The sequence below is a fragment of the Chenopodium album genome, chromosome 8 (genome assembly GCF_948465745.1).
Source record: "Chenopodium album chromosome 8, dcCheAlbu1.1, whole genome shotgun sequence".
Classification (NCBI taxonomy): domain Eukaryota; kingdom Viridiplantae; phylum Streptophyta; class Magnoliopsida; order Caryophyllales; family Amaranthaceae; genus Chenopodium; species Chenopodium album.
In genome coordinates this window covers 70,212,918-70,226,802 of record NC_137841.1, presented here as the reverse complement: position 1 = coordinate 70,226,802, position 13,885 = coordinate 70,212,918, and the positions used below count along the sequence as shown (strand labels likewise).

The 13,885-nt window shown below is 36.0% G+C and overlaps 1 protein-coding gene across 1 annotated transcript; it reads right to left on the bottom strand.

Annotated features, from left to right (window-relative positions):
* Positions 1–3,399: 3,399 nt before the first annotated feature.
* Positions 3,400–13,687, bottom strand: LOC145555445 (putative disease resistance protein RGA1). The gene is made up of 3 exons (XM_081617187.1): positions 10,591–13,687; positions 10,318–10,516; positions 3,400–4,081 (listed from the first exon to the last, which is right to left on the bottom strand). The coding sequence occupies exons 1-3, from the start codon at positions 13,685–13,687 to the stop codon at positions 3,400–3,402; spliced, it is 3,978 nt and encodes a 1,325-aa protein (XP_081473313.1).
* Positions 13,688–13,885: the final 198 nt, after the last annotated feature.

Here is a 13,885-nt window from a genome sequence, read left to right as displayed (position 1 = left end):
TTGTTATTGATATTTGATAGATTTAGAACTATAAACATGGTGAACCATAACCCTAGGTCTTTTTATTAATTATTTTATCCCTCTTTTAATTTAGACTATTTTTCTATCCCAATTTCGTGACATAGTTTAGTTTCTCCATACCTTAGAAGTTAGATTGAATAACCATCTCTCTGTGAATTCGACCCTACTTACCCTACTACATTGTTAGTTGGTTTTGTTAGGAATTTATTTTTGACAGGTGTACGACAACCTATCAGTTATCTAATTTGGGTTGAAAAGTGTGAGTTTAGTCACTTAAGTGTGGATGTGAATGTATGACCATATTAAAATGGAGTAGGTTTTTTTTTTTTTTTTTTTTTGGTAAAAACATTGCAATAAGCATGTTCACCATGTTTATAGGTTCAAATTGCAAAAACTTACACATTTTCATGCATATTCAAGGTTATAGGTTCATGACTAGGCTAAAATGGCTTAAATGACCTTCTAACTTACCCATTTTTTTTTTTTTTTTTGCTATATTCTAAGATTTTATCAATCAAACAACTCATATTTAGCATAGTAAACATGTTTATAGGTTCAAATTGCAAAAACTTACACATTTTCATGCATATTCAAGGTTATAGGTTCATGACTAGGCTAAAATGACTTAAATGACCTTCTAACTTACCCATTTTCTTTGTTTTTGCTATATTCTAAGATTTTATCAATCAAACAACTCATATTTAGCATAGTAAACATGTTTATAGGTTCAAATTGCAAAAACTTACACATTTTCATGCATATTCAAGGTTATAGGTTCATGACTAGGCTAAAATGGCTTAAATGACCTTCTAACTTACCCATTTTCTTTGTTTTTGCTATATTCTAAGATTTTATCAATCAAACAACTCATATTTAGCATATTAAACATGTTTATAGGTTCAAATTGCAAAAACTTACACATTTTCATGCATATTCAAGGCTATAGGTTCATGAGTAGGATAAAATGGCTTAGATGACCTTCTAACTTACCCATTTTCTTTGTTTTTGCTATATTCTAAGATTTTATCAATCAAACAACTCATATTTAGCATATTAAACATGTTTATAGGTTCAAATTGCAAAAACTTACACATTTTCATGCATATTCATGGCTATAGGTTCATGACTAGGCTAAAATGGCATAAATGACCTTTGTTTTGCATGCTTCCTTAAAAAATAATTTCATTAGTTTCCAAAGTTAGATGTGTTACCGAGATTTGTTGTGCCCTCTTGTTAGCCGCAACTTTTCCTTTTCCTGGAACTTCCTTGAAATGTGTCTTTAGGAACACCTCCGGAGCAGTTGGAAGCACTCCACCGGCTTTCTGAGCCTGCACAAATCAAATAACTCCATAAATGCTTAGTGTATGTAACTACTAAAACATATCAGTATCATTATATACCATTAAGTATTACCATTTTCTTTGCATGCTTTGATGCAGAGATAGAACCTTGGAAGTGTGACGACTCAATTGGATTAGACAGGGAGCCGCCCCTCCTGTTCTTCTTCGCTTTTTCTGACCTCTCCAGAAATACCGGATCCTTTCTTTTCGCCATAATTCGCTCAAACATAGCCTCTCCCATCCATACTGGAACTGCCTTGTTTCTGACCGAAACATTGTATGTAATCTCTTTCAGCCTCTTATGTGCCTTCTTTTCATACTCCTTCTTCACGAGGGCATCAAGATCAGCATTCCAAAGGTATTGTTTCTGCAAACAAGAAAAATAAAATGTATAATAAATTATTGTAATAAGTAACCAAAAAACAACAAAGTTAGTTGAGTAAACTAAACTTGGGGGTTTTATAATACCGTAAACAAGTTCCACCAATGGGTCTTAGTATCCTTGTAGTATCCTTGTCAACCATTTCATAGTTAAGCCATGGTTCGCGCCAATTTGCATGAAAAATATTTGTAATGGAGGTGCTCACGGTGTTATCATCGAACCTTTGTACCAATAAGCAAACAAATGAAGTCATTACATACAAATCTAACCAAGATTGTTCAAGTTGGAATGCAAATTAAGATAACCATGAATAACTTACCATAACCCCGTCGGGTGAAAAGTCCTTCTCGCAACGGGGGTAGGAACCTCACCCATGAGAGAGTTACCGTCTTGCGTTTCAGGGAACCTGAGTAGATGTCCCAGAACCGCCTACACCTGGCTCAGGGGATGGGGTAACTTCCTGAGAAGTTTCCGTATTTGCATGGCTTGTCGACGGAAACAATTCTCTCGGGGTGGCATGTCTCAGCTTCCGACGACCACCACCGGCCATGACAACCTACAATAAGAAAAACATTATGAACATCAGTAAAAATCATATAGCCATGTTATATCACGATCTATAAGGTACTGTCACACATAACCTTGGCTTTGCAAAATATAAATAATAACATATTTACACAAGTATATCACATTGAAACTAGGATGGTCTTTTAAAATAAATTGAAATCCATTAAGATTATATAATTAAAAAGTCAAAACAAGGTTACAATCAATCTCCTAAATCTCAGTTGAATCGTCCTCCCCATCAGCACTAAGATCATCATCGGTATCGTCATCTCAAAATCCGTCATCCTCATCCTCGTCCTCACTATCAGTAGATTCGAAACTGGACTCGTCAGGGGCATCGGGCAACACTTCATTTTCAGTATCCGAATCTCCAAAACCTTCTTCATCACCTTCATAGTCCGGAATGTCATCCGGAGCACAAAGAGTTGGAATGTCAGCACTGGTTTCTTGTAGAAAGTCTTCGTCAACTGGTGCATCAACAACAGACCTCGCCTTTGTCTTGAACACAGCCCACCATTGAGCCTTATCTCTTTTCAGACTTGGGTAAGGTGCATAGTAGACTTGGTTTGCTTGGTAAGAAAGCACAAATGGATCGTACTTGGGGTATTTTTTGGTATGATTGACTTCTACAAGCTTGTATTGATCAATGTTCATACCCCTAGTGGAATCCATCCAACTGCACTTGAAAAGAACAGTCTTATAAGTCCGTAGGGAACCAGTGAACTCCAACTCGATGATATCCTCTAGAAAACCAAAATAATCACCACCATCTTCATTGGATACGCTTACTCCATAATTCATTGTTGACTTATGTTTTCCATGGCCATAAGTTTGGAATCTGTATCCATTCACATAGAATTGGCTCCAAGTACGCACTCGCTTAAATGGGCCCATAGCCAAAGCAAACAATATTTCATCCTTTGGCTTTTCTTGAATCACCTGCTCATATGGCATAATTATATTAATAAATTGATATTAGTCGTGAAGTTATAGAAACAAAGTAAGAAAACGTGCTAGATGTCAAATGCGTATCATACTCACTTTCAAACTAAACCACTCGAGGAATTCAGCTTCAAATGCGTATCATACTCACATACAACCCTTTGGGCATGCATGGATCTTCTTGTGCGGAAGCTCAAGTCCGTTAAGAATCTTCTTTGTATCATAGAATGTTTTCCCCATCTTATTATTGTCGGGAATTGCTTCGTTCAGTAATGAAGCAAACCCATCAACGCACCTATGGGGCAAATTGTATTCCGACTTCAAAGATATAATTCGAGATGCCATTTCTAGAACAGACATGGAGCTACCTTCGTATAGTGGTTGCTCGACAGCCTTTAAAAGTTCTTGAAATGCTTTTGCTTGAGCATTTGGCTCTTCGTCTGAACCACTAGTACTATCATCACCTGGTGGTTCATGATTACTCCCAAGAGCATCGAGAACCATTTCACGGTAAGTATTTGGTTGCTCTACACTTGATGTAGGGAACCCTTCACCATGAGAAACCCAATCATAGTAATCAGGTATAAACCCCTTTTTGTACAAATGGAGTTTTACTGTGTTGGCATCATGAAGACGTCTATTCTTACATAACAAACAAGGGCATCTTACTTCATCTATGCCCGGGCTCTCTGGATGAGCTTCACAAAACCGTATGAATTGTTCAACACCATCCACAAACTCTGGCCTAAGTCTACGAGCATTACCGCCATCGTATCTATCGTACATCCACCAACGCTCTTTCCTTTTCATGGTGACAAATTCTACAACACTATGAAAAACAAATCACATTAATCATTCACACTGAACTTGTATTCATTACAATAATGGCATACGATACAATTAGAATCGAAATGATATCCAAAGGTCCTTATCATGACTTGAACAGGAAAGCTGATTTCACATTCTTTATTAAGAGATTTAAACATATGTTATGTCACATGCTTCTAACTTGATAAATAATTATAATTTTTACAACATTTTTTCTAAGATACTTATTATTTATATTTTACAATATTGATTAAGTTATTTATAACTTACACTAAAAAATTATATTTATACCATTTCAAAGTAAATTGATGTAACATTAATAAAATAATAGAAGCAATATGATTTGTATACTTAACAAAGATGGGAGTTTGATAACAAAAATCAAAAAATATAAAAATATTAAAAAATACAACCACATGTAACCCTTCATGAAAAAACAAAATAATTTCTAATAAAGCCATTGTAATTCAATAAGAATCATTATTTTTTAAAACGAAAACTAAAATTATCCAACACATGAGTTCACACCATCCAATAGTCCTACATTGGACATAAAGCAAAATAAATTTCTATTCCAACCAAAACACATCCAAGTTCTAGCCTACGCATAATAAAGCGTAAAAAATTCAACAATGAACCAAGCTATCAATACCAAACTAAAATTATCCAACACATGAGATCACAACTCCATAAACAGCTAACATAAATATGAATCATATTGCACAAGTAAAAGAAGTAGATAAATAAGGGAAGAAAAACACACAGCGGAGGAGTTGACCAGAAAAGCAGAGGCGGCGACGAAGGTGTTCCTGGTATATGGTGGTGTTACACTTTTAGGCAGGGAAAAAATAAAAAATTTTAAAATGAAAAAAATACTACAGCCGACTTACCTAGTGGGGGCGATGGAAAAAGACAGAAAAAGGAGGAAGGTCAGGCAGAAGCGGAATCTGGCGACGATGGAGCTGCGAAGGGGGTTAATTTGCGACTCACAATTAGCTATTTCAAATTAAATAACGAAATTAAAAAAAAAAATCAACCAAAAGGTCAAGACTGAGAACATAGCTTTAATCAAAAGTTCAAGAGTTAAATTTCACCATCTTTTGTGCAACGAGTGTATTTTATACAATAGAATAAATGGTTTAATTTTTAATTTAAGTTGATCTAGAGTTACTAAGCATGTGTATATTATACACCTGTTGTATAAGATTTATCGTTATTGCAAGTTGTATTTTGCTGTTTGTTGTCTTTGAAAAGGAGAAACTATATTACACACCTGTTGTCAATTTTCAGCTTGATAATCAAATGAAATTCGTCTGTTTTTTTCATTTAGTAATATGAGGTGATTAGTAAGACACGATATTTATATCTGGCATGCATATATGAAGACTTGTATGTATCATACATTTAATTTCTATTACCATATGTTATTTTCTATTTGACCCACGCCTCAGAAAATCAATTAAATAAATTGAACTTACTTCATCTTGTCTTATTGTATTTATGGCTTTAAGTATAGAGATGTGGTTAGGGGAAGTCACTTGAGATGACATAAACTTGTTTATCACTATAAGCCTCGTGTACTTTAGAGTTTTACATGTGAAAATGCAGATAACCATCCACCAATTTTAAATGGAGAAAACTAATTTAAATGCTGAAAACTAATTTAAATGGCCAATGTAATTTTACATGTGAAGATGCACAAAACCATCTACTAAATTCAGAGTTTTGGCAGAAATTAACTAAATTTCAAAAAAAAAAAAATAAATAAATAAACTCAACCACTTACCTGAGTATAATGGACGGAAAACGGAGGAGGCTAGGATTGAAGAGGAAACCGGCGACTTGATGCCTGCGAAGGAGTTGATTTGTGACCAAATTTAGGGTTTTTGCCCAAATTAACTAAATTAAAAAAAAAAAAAAAAAAGTAACCAAATTGCATGAATTACCAGGAGTAGGGTGGACAGCTAACGGAGGAGGCTAAGAGAGAAGAGGACACCGGCGACGGTAGGCCTGCGAAGGAGAAGTTTTTTACCCAAATTTTAGGCTTTTCGCTCAAATAAACTGAAATTCAAAAAAAAAAAAATTAACATCGACTTACCTGAGTACCGCCGTCGGAATACAAAGGAGGGAAGAGCAGGAGGGGAATCCGGCGACGGTGGGCCTGCGTGGTGTTGATTTGCGACCCTAAGTTAGGGTTTTCGCACAAAATAAAATTAAAAAAAAAAAACAAAATCAAAACGACATACCTGTGTAGCGTCGACGGCCGGAGTGAGGTTGCCGGTGGGAACAGCAGCGGAGCAGCAGGAGCCTTATTGCCGGTCGCTGTTCGTGGTTCCCTTTCCCCCTTCTTCTCTGTTCTTATTTCCCTTTCCCCTTGTTTAACAAAAGCAAAATCGATTTTGTTTTATTTTGTTTTTAAAACTGTTACAACCGGTTCTATGACTGTCAGACCGGTCATAATTATTTTTTTAAAAAAAATAAATTCATATAATTGTAACGACCGTTATAACGGCCGCAATAATAAAAAAAACGGTCGCAATTAATGAAAATTACGACAGGCTATAAAACGGTCGTAATTAATATAAATTGCGACCGTTTTTACGACGGTCGCAATAAAACAGTCGCAATATTCCTGAATTTTAGTAGTGTTTTGTACAAAATACTTCCTCCCTTCTTTTTTGTTTGTACCATTTGAAATACTTTATTAAAGAGAAAAAAGTATTTGTTCATGATTATTAAAAATTATTTTATTCGGTTAAAAAGATTTAACTCATACACTATCATACTCTAATAAATTAAATAGGGAAATTATCAATGGTACACCCAAGGTTCGGGCTTTTATCAATGGTACACCAACTTAGTTTTTGTTTATCAGCGGTACACCCAAGGTTTCACACGATTATCAACTATACACTTAACGTTAAACAAACGTTAAGTAAAGGTTAAGTTGGGGTTTAATTCGATTTTTTTAACCTAAAAAATTCCCTCCTTTTTTTTCCCTCTTCATTTTCCCTCCTTTATGTACTCTACCTACCCACCCCCTCTTCCTCCATATATAGTTTCCCTCCTTTCTGGTTTTCCCGGCCTTTTCACACACAAACATACATATATCTACTCAAACACACCCAATTCGAATTATTTGTGCAAAAAATACAACAATAAAGCAACAAATAATAATCACAGGCACATTGTGCATAATTTAAACCATAATTCGCTAACAATTGTACATGAAAACCAAAATTCAACCATTTAAACAAAAAATTCATAGACTACCAAAACTAGGCGAAAGTCAGAAAATCAAAGACTTAGATGAAAACTTACCTTAAGCGATCAACAATAAAGTGCAGAATTTGCTAGAATTTTGTTCAATTCGCCCATCGATTATGGAACCTCACATCAGCAGAAAAAGGGGAGAGAGTGAGAAGGAAGAAGAAGATGAACGATCTTCTAACTTAGGAGTTTTTAATATAGGTAGTTGAGGTTTGAAATGAGCGATTTAATGTATTTGGAGTAGGGGGGCAAATTAGTCATTTCATTTTAAGTGAATTAACCTTTAATTAACGTTTGATTAACGTTAGGGTTACTGTAGATGAGTGTATTAAACCTTGGGTGTACCGCTGATAAACAAAAACTAAGTTGGTGTACTATTGATAAAAGCCCGAACCTTGGGTGTACCATTGATAATTTTCCAATTAAATATTGTTGGTAAAAATAAAAGTAGTATATATATTACAATCAATATTCAATAGTTTTAGTTTCAAACTTTCAATTAATACTGTAAAAGATTTCTTTGAAAAATTAAGTCAAGATTGTGAATAGAGTTCACATCAAATTGTAACTGCTTATTTGAACCGAATTTTAGGATACCTAAGAGACTTTGTTAGTGGAACAGGTACGAGTTATGGAGTTGTGAAAAAGTCTGCTATCCAAACTCCGTAGATTATTCTACTGCATACACTATATGATAACATTGTTCTTAGCTTGTTAAATAAATTCAGAAAAAAAAATGGATCTATTTATAAAAAAAAACATTCAATAACAAACTGAGGGAAGTGGTGAATGCTGCTTAGCTCTAATCCACAATTTTACCACCTTTGCGGCCACTTTTCTAAACGTAGGGAAGATCAATAATCTTGTCTTCGGATGCTTTGACTTGTGTCTGAGTATGTAGGTAGAAAACCAGAGACGAATTGCTGACCTTGTTACGATTTTTCCATCCAGATGATGCTGCTGGCAACCAAGCCACTGAATTTTAATGATGGTCGAGAGCACAGAAAGCAACTATCATGTAGCGCTTGGCCAAGAAATGATCCTTGCCAAAGCCACTGAACAAGTTACTGTTATTGGCACTTGTCTGAGAACACTGAGTGAACTGCAGTGCAAATTTTCATCAAGGCAGAACAGGTTCCCAAAGATAGGAAGAGAAAGAATACTTGGTTTTGTTTTGCTGCATTTATTTTCTTTCAAGGACATGAGGTGGATTATAGTTTTATAACTTTATAACCCATTCTAAAACAAAACACAGCACAAAGCTCAGAAGTAGAGCTCTCCAACTCTGCATTATCGTGACTGTGGCTTGTATTTTCGTTATTGACTTGAGTAGTGGAGCTCCCTGTATGCTCTTCTTCCCACACCATGACAAGTTTTGCAATTTTGTTTCACGGATTCACCTATTTTCATGCTTGGTGCATCTCCATTTTCCGACTGCATTTATGATGTGCATAGCTGGATAGCTAGTATATCAGCCACTTCATATACTACCTGTATCTTGGTAAGAGAACCAATCCAAAATTTTCAATGATTCAATCAGTGACTGCAATATGATCTATATGATGAACAACATCCCCATTATCATCAGTTCATTATACCAACTCCGATTTATGAACTTTTCAAAGATAACTTCTTTCTCCCAATTCCCAACTTAATGGCTTCCTTTATTCTAGCTTGTCTGCTCATGTCCTTCCCATCCACAAAAGAATTTAAATTGATCACATGTGCTGTGGATTTTGTTTATGGCGATATTTTCCAACAACTCAGATAGCAAGGGGAGCATATTCCCCCTTCAGTGTGCTCCTCGCCATTCACCATTTCTGACAGTCAACGGTGAAGACCTCGGCAAGAAAGTGATATGCCTCAGCCTCCCCATCCACTTCTTAAGCACATAACAAGTAAAATGATATTGCAAAGAGAAGCTGAGGCATATCCCTTTCGTGAGGATTAATACAGTAATTTAATACATACAAAGGAAGGTCTATATAGTTTATACCATACACACCAAATGATAAACACGGGAAACACTCGCAGCAGTAGGAAATAATCTACATTGTGAAATATCAAACAAGCTACAAAGTTCATACTGAAGAGACAATCAATCATATATACAGAGTACCTTATTAATTTTCCGGTGTTGTATTTCATCTACACTTATTTACAGATTCAAATGTTCTGTCACAAAAAGTTACAAGTATACATAACTCATAAGCAAAGACTTTGAGTTACTAGCTTAATATCTATGGACCATAAATTACAATCTCTCTGTAATATTTTACAGTTTGATTCAAGTCCTAGAGCCTTATATATAGTTACATTTGATGAAGTATGTACCTCTGTGGCGCAGCAAGTTGTCTTGTTTGTGAATTTGCTATACAGCTAGAAAAGTGTTGGGAACCTTTAGTTGTTGAAGTCCGAATCTGTCCAGAGAAAACTTTGCATCAACCAGTTTATGGATTAGTACTTTGTATATTTTCCCATTTTTTTCGTCCAAAAACACTACTGCATTATAAGAACAAAATGCCTAACACGTGTGCTGACTAATAATCCATCCAATACAGTGTACAATAGTACAAGTATATTTATTCTCCTATATAGGCTATAGTAATTTTTTTGGGATACTTACTCCAGACAACTTGAAATTTTTTTAAAAAGATATAAATTACGGAGTATAATATTAATCAGATGGATCAAAAATCCATTCTTCATATTACATGTTTAATGCTTATAAACTTTTAATTGCATAATATGCATTCTTGATTATAAAATTAAAAAGAAAGCAATTTCAACTAAATTTCTACAGTTATACGTAAATCACTAGATATTAAAATTCGACTCCTGACTTAAAAGGCCAACAGTTGAATATTCCATATATATATACTGTATTTCACATCACAATAAACACTCAATTAAAGCCATCATCACATGAAAAATAATACAGAGACTGTTTAGGGTTGAGAAACTCACAAGTGAACCTTGGGAATATGTTGGAGAAGGTGGCAATCTGGGCCATTCGGCTTCTTATATCTTTTTATCAGATCAGGACAATTGCAGATATCAAGTATCTGCAAAGAGGTAAGGTCTAGTAATGATTGTGGAAGTGATGCTAACTTTGGACAATTACAAATCTTCAGCTCATGCAACAATGAAAGGTTTCCCATCTCTTCTGGAAGTTGAGTCAAGTTATCAAATTAAAGAATCCAATTTCAAGTTTCTGAAGCGTGATTAGCCAAGCAATACCTTGCGGGAGCTCTTCTTCCGAATCTTTACCACCAGAGATTACGAGAATCTCAAGGACAGATAGATTTCCCACTGATATGTTTTTCAAGCTTTTGCAGCTTGTAATTGTGAGATGCCGAACAGAACTTAAAGATTCTAATATCAAACTCTGCAGTTTCTTGAAATTGCTTATGCTTAATTTCTGTAGATCAGACAACCTACTACTGATTGTCAGAGAAGCTGGTCCATCATCAATCAATGAAATATACAGCTTTTTTAATGAGTTGAAAAGAGTGGATGATGATGATGATGATGGTGCTTCCTCATCAATTGACGTCAGATTCAATTCAAACACCTCCCAATTGATTTCTTGAGCACTCAATGACTCCAGCTTTGGTGCTAGAGGCAATGACATCAACTTGAAGCATTCATAAACTTTCAATTGCAAAAGACGAGGAAACAACAACTTCCATGGCTCACCAATATCATCATAATCCTTTGATGGTCCTGTCCATCCCTTTACTTCACATAAATCCTCCAATTGCAAAACCTCTAAGGATGGGAAGTAGACATTGCGGGTTCCAGAACCACGCTTTCTACCTCCACCTCCACCACCCGCCCAGATGTCTTCATCTTCTAAATACTCCAAGGCACGAAGACCAATCAGAAAAAGATTTTTAAGATGAGGCAGCTGGCTCAAGTGAGGCAAAACTCTGATATTATAGCAACCATAAATTCTAATGGAAACAAGACTAGATAACCCATCTAACCATCTACGTGGCATCTCAACTCCTTTGTAGGATAAAATTTCAAACTTTTTAAGATTTGGAGGCAATTGCAAGCACATTAACATTTTATCCATTTCACCTAAAGTAGGAGTAACTTCTGCTTCTTCCATAGAACCAAAATATAACTCAAGACACTCCAATTGCCGATTATCCTTCAAAGTTGCCATCTGTGCTTCCACAACAGCATTGCTTCGCCACATGCTAAAATCAATACGCAGAGATCCCATAAGATTTAAGGCTGGCAAAGAGTCTATACCATTGTTTTTCGTAACTATAAAATTATCCAACTCTTGCAAAGATGTCAATTTCCCAAAATCTGATGGCAAATCACTCAAACCACTCAGATGATGTGTCAAGTGCCTCAAGTTGGCCAATTTGTCAAAACCTCTTGGCAACTTATCCAGTAGGACGCAACCACAGAGGTCCAGTGTTTGCAGGTTCTCTAATCTTGTTACGTCATCTGGAATACTTCTGATACAATCATTCCATGCAAGGCTAAGGTATCTTAGATGTCTCAACTTCCCTATAGTATTAGGGACCACGAAGATCTTCATATCCATTAAGTTCAAGACGCGCAGACACTGAAATTTCAAAACCATCATTTCAAGAAATGATGCTTTTATAATACTCGTATTGTTAATCCAATCGAAGCTAAATAGCCTCAAGGACCGCAACTTCCTAGCAGCAAGCAATGACACTGGAGCTTCCCATTCAGCATTTTCCAGCCATTCAACTTCAACACTCACATGCATAACTCCATCAGTAGTTATTTGATTTGACGGCTCAACCAATAGCTTCATCTCTTCACCAGCTATATCTTGAGCCAAGTCATGCACTAAATCGTGCATTTCGCAGCAAATAATGCTCCCTTCTTCACTAAATTCCGGATTATAAAATAAATTCCTCCCCAACAATTCCATATAGTATTGCTCTCCAATATCTGAACTTGATGGATCAAAATATCCTTGCGCCATCCAAAATCTAACCAAACGATTCTTATAATAAGAATAGTCCTTGGGAAACAATGAACAGTAAGCAAAGCATTGCTTTAATGGCGGTGACAAGTAGTCATAACTCAACTTCAACACTTGCATGATGTTATTGTCTTCCTTCAACTTTGTCTTTGACAGTCGAGCATTTCTGATTCGTTGCCACTCTTTCTCGCTATTTACAGAGTAGAGAAGGCCTCCAACAACCCTGATAGCAAGGGGAACATTTCCACAGCTATCAACGATCTCCTTCGCAAATATAGTCAAAATAGGATTACTCTCTTCTTGTTTCAAGTTAAAGGCAAATTGTTTGAAAAGATTCCAAGACTCCTCTGTTGTCAGGAGTCCTAGATTGTGGGCTTCTGTTGTCCCAACAACTTTTGCAACATTAGCAGAGCGTGTTGTAACAATTACTCTACTTCCACTTGCACCACATCCTAGCAAATTAAGGAGATCCAACCAACTATCCCGACTTTCATCCCATATGTCATCTAAGACAAGAAGATACTTCTTATCTTTGATAGATTTTTGGATGCCTGATTTAATCTGACCAACTAAGAGTCTATCAGAATCCTTATCACCGGTGAAGGATTGGTAAACTCGCCTCATTATAGTATTTTGATCGCCTACCTCAGGCACACAGACCCATTCAGTAAGATGAAAATGTTTCCTAACAATCTCATCATTAAAAATCAGTTGAGCAAGAGTTGTTTTTCCGAGACCCCCAAACCCCACAATTGGAATCACAGTAATCCTTTTCCCATCATCAAATTTGGGATCAAAAAGCATCCCAATTATAATGTTTTTATCATTTTCTCTTCCTATGACATCTTCTACTTTCACAAAAGATGCAGTTTGCCTATTGCTTATTAAACGCTCCATTGGCAATGGCAGTCCTGCTACAAGGTTAGCACTCAAGTTCAAGCCATCCATATCTGACTTGATTGCATCAAGTTCTTTCCTTATAGACTTGATCTCATGAGCCAATTTTCTATTATTGAAAAAGGGGCCAGACTTTGAGAATAGGATGCCTACCTTTGCCAGCGTGCTCCTCTCAACCCGCATATTCTGGCGGTCAAGAGTAAGGACATGATCAAACAAGTCATCAGCTCGGTACAGCACTTGCTTCAGCTTCCGAAGCCAGAGCTTGATCAGCTCACTATTCTCTCCTTCTTGGCGCCTCTCCGCATCACAAACTCGAGCCTGGATAAAAGTCATGGTATTCTCAAGCTTCTTTAGATCATCTCGAGCACCCCACCAAGAAACAACCTCTTTAAAGGCAGGTTTACCCAAGGAAACCAAGGCTTTTGCAACTAAATCGGAAATAATTCCTTCTGCCATTTTCGTATTATTGGTGTTTCACTCTCTTTTTCTCTCCCTTTGTAACTTTTTGTGAATGATGGATGTATTCTGGACTTGGGTTTGTTGTATAAACTCTATGTGAGTGCTCACTAGTGACAGTAGGTGAAACCAACACTCAATCTCTCTTTTTCTAAATACAATTGTTTAGTTGCTGAAGTTTTTAAACATATTAATCAT